The sequence below is a fragment of the Triticum dicoccoides genome, chromosome 6A, assembly GCF_002162155.2.
Source record: "Triticum dicoccoides isolate Atlit2015 ecotype Zavitan chromosome 6A, WEW_v2.0, whole genome shotgun sequence".
Classification (NCBI taxonomy): Eukaryota; Viridiplantae; Streptophyta; class Magnoliopsida; order Poales; family Poaceae; genus Triticum; species Triticum dicoccoides.
In genome coordinates this window covers 192,574,022-192,585,018 of record NC_041390.1, presented here as the reverse complement: position 1 = coordinate 192,585,018, position 10,997 = coordinate 192,574,022, and the positions used below count along the sequence as shown (strand labels likewise).

The following is a 10,997-nucleotide window of genomic DNA, read 5'->3' as shown; positions in this document are numbered from 1 at the left end:
ACGCTCGCGAGCGCCACAACGGGGCGTTCTCTGAGAAGAAATCCAATCGCTAACTGCAGTGAAACATCTTGAATGTCATGAGTAAGGATTGACAGGTTCTCATCCATTGATATGTGGCAAGTTCTTGTGATGATAAATCAAATGTCCGTACCAAAGTGGCCACTTGGTAACTTACAGAACGTAACAGACAACGGTTCTGAAACCAAATAATGGGGTCAATGTCACTTTACCTGGATAGGAAGAGTAAACAGACAGCCGCAACAAACTCCAGCGAAATAACAGTCTGCTGATACGCCCTGTTTATAGTTAGTTACCAATAATGTCAGTGACAAAGCATTGACCAGTATATTCGTTGAAAACTTGGCAGGAGAGTGAAGCCTGAATGACTAACTACTGCGCCTGCCAGAAATCCTGTCGGATTCCTTACGCCGATTGAAAACCGTTCAACTGCAGTAAAAGGAACAGATAATGATGACTTAAACTGCTAAAACAATTGTCTACATACACAGAAGGTGCATTTTGTGGAGTTCCAACATGCGCGCTGTTTACCCAAAGCTTAATAATGATTGTGAAACTGCTAGTTCAGATGCATACCAAAGCCAATCAGGTTCCCGTACTTTTGTATAGCACGAGATACAGTCAGGGCTTTATCCTTGCTAATTCCAAGCTACAAAAAAGAACTGTAATTAGATCTCACTATAATGCACAAAAGATTTATGTCAGTGATTGATAAATACTTGTCTAACTTTGCTGTATATGTCTTCAGATGCTCTTGTTTGTCTAAAAAGCTTACCAAGATAGAATGGTACCATATCGCTGATACAAACACCCCTGCACGAAAGGATAGTTTAAGACAATAATTTCTATTAGTCTGTTCTGTACTATCTTCTGACCAAATGGTCTATAAAGACAGAGGACGGGCATACCAGTAAACCCACAACACCGTAGAAATTATATAAGATGCATTCGTCGAGAACGAGTTAACAAGAGATTGCCAAGTTCCATCCAGACAAAGGGTGCGTGCTAACGAGATCCCGACCTGCAGCATGATGAAGTCAATACAATTATCAACAATGAAGAATCTTATTCTTCATTGTTGATAATTGTATTGACTTCATCAACAATGAAGAATCTTATTCTTCATTGTTGATAATTGTATTGACTTCATCATGCTGCGGATGGCTCCCGTCCCCCCTCGCCCCCCTCTCCCTTCCGGCGTCCCAGCCCCACCCACCGCCTCCACCCCTCCCCTGCCTCCTACGACGGCCACCTTTCATGACCCTCTCCGACGGCATGACTCCCCCACCGCCAAAGCCTTGCGGGTCGCGCTCGGCGTCGGCGACGCTATGGGTGACGACTTCCAAGCGCAAGTTTGGCGGTGCCTTTCCAAGCATATCAATCCGCGTCGCCATGAACCCCCATGCTTCCTCTCTGTGCATGTCCACCATTCTTCGCTCGTCCTTGACGAAGAGCTGGTGGCCGTCCTCATGCAAGCCTGCCTGGGCGGCAACGCCCCCGCTTTCCAGGTGACTCGCCTCCATGATCAACTCTTTCGCATCTCTGTATCCGATATGCGCATCGTTCAAGCTCTCATTGCCGAGCCCATCCTCGTCGCCACAAGTCACTCCATCCAGTTTCTCCCTTTTCCACCGCCACCCACCTCCACACACCGTCCACCCATCCACCAAACAAAGCCCCTTGACATCGGCGACCGCTTCGGCCATGCCGACGCATTCCTGCGCTCTCAGCTCGGGTTCTTCCCCTCTCCCGGCGTCGACTTCGCGCGCAACATTCATGATTTCTGCTCGTCCAAAGTTTTTGCAGCGCCAACTGCCTCGGCCTCGCTCACCTCAATCATCTTCTTCGTCCATAAAGCGGATTTATGGTCGATGAAACTCTCGTCGCCTCGCTTCTCTCCTTCCGCTTTGGTGGACCTGCGCGTTCTATCGAAGTTCAACGCCTCTCCACCGCTGCGTTCAATGTACCGGTCGCCTCCCACCACGTTGCCACGCTCATAGCGGCCTGCTCCCCGATTGTGGCGCCTCGCATGTTCGCCACCATCACCGTGGCGCCTCATGCCTAGCCGGCCATGTTGGCGGCGCGGCCATCCTCGCCGCTACATGATGCGCTGGCGCCTCCTCGCGTCGTCGTCGACGACTCAGCACGCTCCTCTCCGTGCATGGCCTCCATGCAGGTGGGTCATTCTCTCGCCAACGGTCAGCTGCCTGCTGGACCTACCGCAACTCCCGCAACTAGCTCCACTCTGCGATCGCATGCAAAGGTACGACCGTTCCGGCCTGGCATTTCGTTCAATAAGCTGATTTTTTCTAAGTACCACTGCCTTGTCACCACTCCTACCACATGCCTAACACACCAACCAAATACTCCTATCTGGATCGTGTTCTCTTCTAAGTCAGTTTGCGCTAACGAAACTCTGATTAATAATGCTCTAGATCACCAGTTTTCGTTCCAACAGGTTTTCCATGCGATCACGCTCGCTCCGAACTTGTTTTTAGTGCATGTGTACTCGGTCAAGGTCAGATCTGAGGTCCTCCGTTGCGCGCCCATCCTTTTTTCAAATTTTGAACTTCAACTATTTGACTCATTTGACCAAGCATCTCAAATAGTGCGATCGGTACCATTGCCTGTAGTGTTTGAACCGGACTCAATCGATCCATTCGCACCCATCCTGCCCACTCACCGCACGTCCTTGCTTGGACCACACCCGTCAACTAAAAAACTACCGCAAGATCTCTCTCACCTGCACACCAAGATACAACACATTGTTTCATGCGTGGATTCCACTGCTGCTGCCTCGGTTGACCGGAACGCAATCGATGGCCTGGGACACGTGTGCCGCTCATCTGGTTCGGCCTCCCCCGCCAAGTCTCCTCGCATCCTTTCTTCAGAGAAAAAACAAGACGGTGTAGACGACCGCACCGTACACCCCCTCGACCAGCCTAGTTCGTTAAACAATCCAACCATAGACCACCCGACCTCACGCGACCCATCACATGCCACTGACGCATCCGGCCCACCTGCGTCGCCACAGCCGCCCCCCGGTCGGCCGCTCGGCCTGCTCGATCCCCCGGGTTCCAACGCGCACCCCATATCTTACCTAACAGCCACTGATTCACGGGTCCCACAATCGCATCCCCGCTCGTCCTCACCGCATGACAAAACCAACGCATGCATGCGCACGCATGCGACCATCATCACGTCTACTCCACCACCTGCCTCCCCTACCTCCGTCAGCCTACTCTCCGCCCAGTCCCCTCAGCTCCATCCCGAGATCGCTATTACCCAGTGCCACGCCCCTGCCACCGCTGCCAGTCCGCTAAGCTCTTCGATCTCCACGCCGTTGCAAGACCCGCGCAGCTACCGGGAGGTTTTGCTCTGCTCCCCGCCTCGGGCCCCTACATCCCCTCTCCCCCATCCATCGCCATCTCCAGCCTATAAATCGCCTCCTTCCCAGATGGTCCGCCTCAAACACTTCCACCACCACTACAGCCGCAAGAAGAAGACTAGGTGTTTTCGGTGCCTTGCTAGCGACCACACCATCGCAGACTGCCGCGACCCCGTCCGATGCTCTCGCTGCTGGTGCTCCGGCCACCGGAGCTACAGGTGCAAGGCCATCCGCTTCCTCCCGTTCTTCCCTCCTATGCCCCCTTCACCGCGTATTAACCCTGCTTTTGTGCGACCACCATGCAGCTCTATGGCACACACGACGGGCACCCACACCGCCTCCGGCTCGTCGGTCGGCTCCACGTGCTCCGATGGCGCACCAATCTGGTTCGGCTCCCACTTCGTCCTCACCAACGATCTGCCGCCATTCCGTCTCCCGCTCATCTTCGGACCGCGCACCTCCTCATCCTCCCCCCGACGCCGTCCTTCGCTCCACCCTCACCCCCTTCCCCAGCCACCATTCCCACCGCAACATCATGCTTCCCTCCACCGGCACCACACATCCCTTTCCTTGTCCCTCCAAGCTGCCTAGTCCGCCAGGTGGACAACCTTGCCTACGTACACCTTGCCACTCCTATGCCTAACCCATTTAGGTTCATCCGCCAGGCCCTCGCTCAACACCGCAACAATCCCACGTTCGGCCTCACTTCCTCCGCACGTGGCGCCGGCCGTCTCTCCTTTGCCAACGCAGACGAGCGCCTCGCGGTCACTGGCCATGGGCCGATCCACCACCAGGGCAATACCTTGTTCTTCGAAAGGCCTGAACACGCTGACAATAGATCTACGGCCATCTTCGTTCACATGGCTGAGATCGAGGCTTTCGATTATCCCGATGAGCTCTGGCACCCGGAGGGGGCAGACTACTTCTTCTCCCACCTTGGTGACTTTGTCTCTGCCGACCAACACTGCTTCCAGGGTGACCACTCTAGCGTTCGCGCGCTCGTCATGGTTGCCCGCGATTTTGTCCTCCCTCCATGCCTCACGGTGCGTCTCCCCGACAACGACATCGTCGTTGTCAAGCTGGAGAGCCGCGCGCTCTTCCGTCACGGCTTCGGGGCATCGCCCTTCAGCTCTGAGGACGGGGACGATGGCTCCCTATCCTTCCTCTCATCAAACCCTCGCCTCTCTCCCTCCCCTGTTACTCAAATCAGGAACATTGCCATGGCCATGTCACCATTTGCATGCACCCCGGAGTCGCCCTTGGGCCCTCCCCCATCTCCCACTACTGACAGGCCGCTCGACGGCATCCCAATCCTCGCAGTCATGGCTGACGGCATGCCCGTTGCCATGCTTGTTCATGCCCCATGGACCCCTCCCGCTCGCTCCCCCTCTCCACAAAAGCTGCACGCTCGCTCGCGCCATGCACGCCCCCTGCTTGCACTGCCAGCCCCACCATCTCCACTTCCTCTGCCACCTACGCCGCCGCCTCCACCATCCCCACCTGCCCTTCAGCCGCTCCCCCTTCCTGTGGATCTCTCCGCCCAGCCACTGGACCTGCCCCCAGAGCCTACGCACGAGTGCCTTGCCAGGCGCATCAGCAGGCGCGCCAAGATGGCTGCTGACTCCGGCATCAAGGCTAGACGCAGCGCTAGGCTGGCTGAAATAGAGCCGCCTATCTACTCCTCCATGACCTCCAAGGCCATGCGCTCCAAGGCAAAGAAGCTCGACCTATCTGCTGCTTCCAAGGACCTCTCTGACGCCCTGATCCACGCTCGGCTCTGCGACAACTCTGGGCTCATCGACGGCTCTGCGCACGGTCCTGCCTCGCCTGAGGACCTGGCCGCCGTCGCTGCTGCCTGCGGCGCCACGCCGAAGATGCTGGCGGACCTCGCTTCCGGTTCTGGTGGCCAGGGATCGCCATGATGTGCTCTCTTCTCCGCGGCCACGTGTGTGGCGGCCATGTCTGGCCATGTATCCAGGGCCTCGCTCCGACCTGTAGTCGTTGTGTTAGGTTTAATCTACTTGTAATGGTGCTCATGCCTGCTTCTGTCAGTGTGCCGTACTGTACCTTGACCCGAAATGGTTGCTTGTTGGGTCAATACCCCTATGTAAGGTGTCAACTTAAGTTTCCATTATGAAAAACGCTACCTACTCTATCGTGTCCTGGAACGTTCGCGGTCTAGGAGATAATGATAAGTGCTCCAATGTGTTCTCTGAAATCAATCTCCTACGCCCATCCATTGCCCTTCTTCAAGAAACCAAATTACAAAAACCAGACACAATCAAACTACGATCGATCTTGCCGCGCTTCCTAGACTCTAATAACCACCTCGACGCAATCGGAACGGCGGGTGGCATTCTCTCGGCTTCTAACTCACGTTGCTTCTCGCTTCTCAACTGCCAACACAGGCGTTTCACATCCACATTAACGCTATCATGTCTCGCATCGCCACATAATATCTTCATCACTAATGTCTACGCCCCCTCGCAACGAGAGCTAAAACTAGTCTTCCTTGACGAACTGAAACAAATCGAACCACCACCTCAATCTCCTTGGCTCCTAATAGGTGATTTCAACCTGACTCGATTCCCCAATGAACGCAACAACGACAACTTTAGACGATCGGAGGCTGATGCCTTTAACGACACCATCGACCAACTTGCTCTCTTAGAGCTCCCGCTCCTTGATAGAGAATTTACCTGGTCAAATAAAAGACTATCCCCCACGCTGATTCGCCTAGATAGGGTACTGATCAATCTATCTTGGGATACTCTTTTCCCTAACTCACACCTCACCTCCCTAACTCGATTTGTCTCTGATCATGTTCCACTCCTCGTCACCGTATCCACATCCGTCCCATCTTCCCGCCTTTTTCGATTTGAACGATTTTGGACCTCCTTCCCAGCCTGTTCTAACATTGTGCGCGGCTGCTGGCAGCCCGGCCCACAGCGCCACGATGGGCGTTTCATTGATCCGGCGGCTTCGCTCGCTCAAAAAATTAAAGGTACAAGATCGGCCCTAAAGTCTTGGGCCAAGTCGCTGCGGCCCATCTATCAACGGGAAACAAATTGCAAACTCGCTCTCCAGGCCCTTGACCTAAACGAGGAATTCGCTCCTCTCTTCCCGATCGAACAAAAACTGAGGCTCACGCTCTCCAACTTGCTACAACATACCATCAAACAAAAAATCGCCTTCTGGAAACAGAGGGGAAAGATCAGGGTCGCCATTGACGGTGACGAAAACACTCGATTCTTCCACGCCTCGGCTACGCAGCGCTCTCGATCAAACAAGATTCCCATGCTTTTACACAACACTTCCGAAGTTTTTCTGCACGAACAAAAAGCTGACATCTTAAAGGACTTCTTCCAACAGCTCATCGGGACCTCAAAAAATGCAACATGGAACTTCAGCTTGCAACAACTGTACCCCTCACCCCTCCCCCAGCTCAGTGATCTTGCACAACCTTTCTCTAATGACGAAATATACCAAGCCTTCCTCTCTATGAACACCAATGCTAGCCCTGGACCAGATGGCTTTGGACCCATCTTCTTCAGAAAATATTGGAATGATATCAAACAACCCATCCTAACCTTCTTCACTGCCTTCCATGACCAAACCGCTTCTTTAGAACGATTCAACCGGGAGCTGCCTCTCTCTTCCGTATAAAACCAGCACGCCCATGGTGACCCTAGCTGCCTCTCTCTTCCTCCCGCCCCTCACGCCACCACCCTACCTCCTGTTCATGCTCAGTTGCTATCATAGGAGCTCCTGTGATGCTCTGGCTTACATGTGGATGCCCTGGTCGTATAGCTATGCTCCTGGATTTGCTAGATCGATTAGTGGCGTTCGTGCTAGGGCGATGCTGATTAACCGTGGCTGAAATAGGTGTGCCTTTAAGCAATCGAGGCACCTGTGGGTATCAAGTTGGATCCTCCCTCTTGTCTCTAGACTCCTTTTTGATCCTGTGATACCTATTGATCTGTCCTTGGATGGTCATTCTTGTTGAGTGATAACCAGGGCGGCTCCATTGTATAAACAGATTAGTGTGGTGATAAGAGATGAGGCGGGTAGGTTATATGATCGAGGAAAGCTGAATCTGAGCCCACTATGCAATGAACCCTGAACCCTTTTTATTTGTATTTAAAGGTGTTGCTTATTTATGCTCCAGTGTTTATAGCCGTCTTATGTAAGGATTTCTTCTCTCTCATACCTTTATTGCATATGAGTTGTTCTTGATCTTTTATTGTTTGTTGGGGGCTTTCTTGTTTTGTTGGGGGCTTTCTTGTTTTGTTGGTGCCTTACCGCCAAGCAGATCCTTGGATTTAGCTAGGTTATCTGTTTCATTGCTTGGTTTTTTGCCTGTTAAAGAGAAGCTTAGGTCTATATGGATTCCTGAGGTAATATCCATTGTTTCTCATAGTTTAGTTACAACTGATTTCCGAGTTCTAACTCCTTCATGTTATTTCATTATTTCTCCTCTTTGTACCGCTATTTATTTCAAATTCTGAAATAAGGACGGCCTTGGTGGCTGTATTTACTTGCGCTTTGTTTATATATGATTGGTATTAGATTCTTTGAGAAAATTTGTTGTTACATTAGTGGTCTAGCTAGATTGCAAGAAAGGGGCTGTATCTTCCCTTTCGGTGCTCAGCGGGAGGAGTGCGCTCGCCGCCGGCCCTGACGAGAGGTGTCGCCGCCCTGGTCAGATTTGGCCGCCTCCACCACCACCCACTTACAGGAGGCCCCTGCCACTCCTCCTCCATCGCATGGTCATCACTGGGAGGAGCAGCAGCTCTGCCTAGAGGCATCGCCATCGGCTAGAGGGCGTCGGACTCTCGTCCTTGCATTCATGCACCTCCGGGAAGAAGACCCGAGGTAAGCAGCCTCCAATTTGCCGTGCGAATTGAGCAGTGAGTGCCCTCTCCACTTCCCCCTTCCCTGTCTCTCTCACACGTGGATTTACCAGTTCATTCGCTCAAGATCTGATATTTCAATCTGTTCATTTGCAAGGGGTTGGATCCAAGAGGCAGAGATGCAGTCCTCCAGAGCTGTTGGGAAGAAGAAGAAGAAGAAGAAGAAGAAGAAGAAGAAGAAGAAGAAGAAGAAGAAGAGTAAGCTCATATTCCTCTTCTATGTTGATTTAGTAGACGAAAAAATTAGGAAGAGGATTAGGAAGAGTATCTGCAGATCTATCTTCCTGCTCCCAGTCTCATGATTTATCATGTAGCTAGGTCTCTTTCATGTGCATATCCTATGCAGTTTCTTTTGATGGAAATATTTAGTTTGTTCTGATCTCATGGACACTATTATGGATTATGACTGAATAATGTATACCTATGATGGATGTTCTCATTCCTGTGACTTATCATTCGGAGATAATAGTTGATGAATGGTGAATCATGGCTTTCTTTTGTATAACATTTTGAAAACTTGGCCCTTTTGGTATATCATGTAGCATTTCCTTTGGTTAGCTTGTCATTTTCTTTGGTTAATCTTCCTGCACTGACCACTTGGTGTTGCTGATGGCACAGATTGCAAAGGATGGCGAGATTGAGCGTCTGAAGTAAAGCTCAGACCTGCACATGTCCAAGTGTCAGTCGCTTGAATTGATTAGGCAGAGGGACATAGATATAAGAGAGAAGGATGGTGTCATTCAGAGCTACCATTATAAGACAGTGAGCTTCCCTAATACCCTTACACTTCTACCAGTAAATATGTAGCGATCGAGTTGAGAGTACAGGGGCATGTGAAAAAATGGTCACTTGGTACAATCTGATATAGTTGTTGCTTGGTTTCTACTCTTCACATGTGCATTTGTTGGAGATGTTCGAGTCTAACACTGATTTTATGTTTTTTTTTTCATTTCGTTTGCACAATTTATGCATCCCATTTTTTGACTGAGAACCTGCTAATTTATGCTTTTGGTTGCTGCTACCAATTGTTCTTTCAAGAAAATAACCACATAATTTTTTTGGTTGTGGTGCACATAACTAATTATAATTCATCAGCAAAACTATTTATGCTGGGTTGTTCGAGATAGGTATCTTATAATATTTCTTGGTTTTAAAGCCCATGCTGTTGTGGATTTTGTATAGATTCAGAGTTTCCTCTTGGATGGTTTGTTAGGTCAACCAATAGTGAAACTTGCAAGTAACTTAGTAGAAGATAAAGTATCCAGTTTGACCAAGCTACAAGCTTATTACCAACCCTTGTGTAAATTGACCAAACAACTGGAATATCACTAAGCAAATTAGGTGCAAAGCAACATAACCCTTTAGAGCAACCAGGGACAGAATATGATAATTTGTACTTGCTACCATTTCTGTGTTTTACTTCTATCATAATCGAATGTTTCTTTACTTTATTATCATCCTGTAAAGTGCAAATGCTATATGCTTCGGCAAAACGTTGAGACCGGCACCCTTGCGCCAAGTAACTTAGTAGAAATTATGTTCATATGAAGCAAAAGAAAGACATGCAGTACCTTGCAATTACATCATGATTATTAGCCTATTGTAGCCATTTCATTCCATTTTTGCCACTTGTGTTGTTCGTATACTGAAATATTTTAGTCTATATGGGTCTTTAGAATGTTATGGCTGTAATTGTAATATGTTAGTCAAATTAATTATATTATTGAAATATTGTGGTTCTCTATAGATGTCAACTCTAATTGGTGACTGAATTAGACTTACATGAATTACCATATTGTGGTTATGTACTAAAATAAATTCTTCTCCAGTCTAAGCTCTAAGACCACATGAACTACTATATTTTCTCACTTGTTGGCTATAGTAAAAAACAGGGGCATGCTTTAATAGTGCCACCTTTTGTTTGCAGTACTATTGTTGTGCCAGTTAACAGGGTAGATTCTGTCACATTGAAATTAAAAATTGAGCAACAATATTTTGTTTAGGACTTAAGGGTTGCCTCCCTATGTGAGTGAGCTTACTGTTCTTTTTTTATTTGCAGGATGGGGAGCTGATGAACCCAGGGTCCTGACAGATATACATCATCTTCCCAACGGACAACACCTTCCTCGAGGAGGACGACTCCAACTACTTCAGCTATCTCGGCTGTCTTGGCCTTTTATGAAAGATGAATCAATGATTTATGTCAGCACAAGCTACCGGCAGCTTCCTCGCGTGCAATGCTATTTGAAGACCATTCAAGTGATTTAAAAGAGAAGATGTCCAGAATGTCTAAGAAGATTGAAGATGATGATCAAAAGATTGACATATTAAGCAGATGATGATCAAAAGATTGACATATTAAGCGATTGCCAAGATGTGAATAATGCTTGCCCCTGCCTTTAGTAATACCTTGCTCTTCTTTATGAAATCTTTCCTATTACATATTGATGCAACAACTTGCAAATTTTGATATCCCTATTTACATACATTACTCAGCGGCTGACCTGTATAGAGTTGCGTGGCAGGCATGTGTGTTGGGGAACGTAGTAATTTCAAAAAAATTCATACGCACACGCAAGATCATGGTGATGCATAGCAACGAGAGGAGAGTGTAATCTACGTACCCTTTGTAGATCGACAACGGAAGCGTTTGGTTGATGTAGTCGTACGTCTTCACG

At 49.3% G+C, this 10,997-nt stretch overlaps 1 protein-coding gene and 1 long non-coding RNA gene across 3 annotated transcripts in view; one reads left to right on the top strand and one right to left on the bottom strand.

Annotated features, from left to right (window-relative positions):
• Positions 1-1,058, bottom strand: part of LOC119316558 — a 1,990-nt gene extending 932 nt beyond the window's left edge. The window contains exons 1-6 of the mRNA XM_037590884.1: positions 927-1,058; positions 747-831; positions 595-667; positions 392-447; positions 231-296; positions 3-53 (exon numbers count right to left, since the gene is read on the bottom strand). Coding sequence (XP_037446781.1) covers positions 3-53; positions 231-296; positions 392-447; positions 595-667; positions 747-831; positions 927-1,048 — 453 coding nt within the window. The 5' untranslated portion in view covers positions 1,049-1,058. The remainder of the gene's footprint in view (positions 1-2; positions 54-230; positions 297-391; positions 448-594; positions 668-746; positions 832-926) is intronic.
• A 6,040-nt stretch (positions 1,059-7,098) lies between these two features.
• LOC119316559 lies at positions 7,099-10,636 on the top strand. Of its 2 annotated transcripts, none has more exons than XR_005153073.1 (4): positions 7,099-8,281; positions 8,417-8,517; positions 8,938-9,081; positions 10,379-10,636. It is a non-coding gene; the product is annotated as an uncharacterized LOC119316559 (long non-coding RNA). The 2 variants fall into 2 exon arrangements; XR_005153072.1 differs by having other exon boundaries at positions 7,099-8,316.
• Positions 10,637-10,997: the final 361 nt, after the last annotated feature.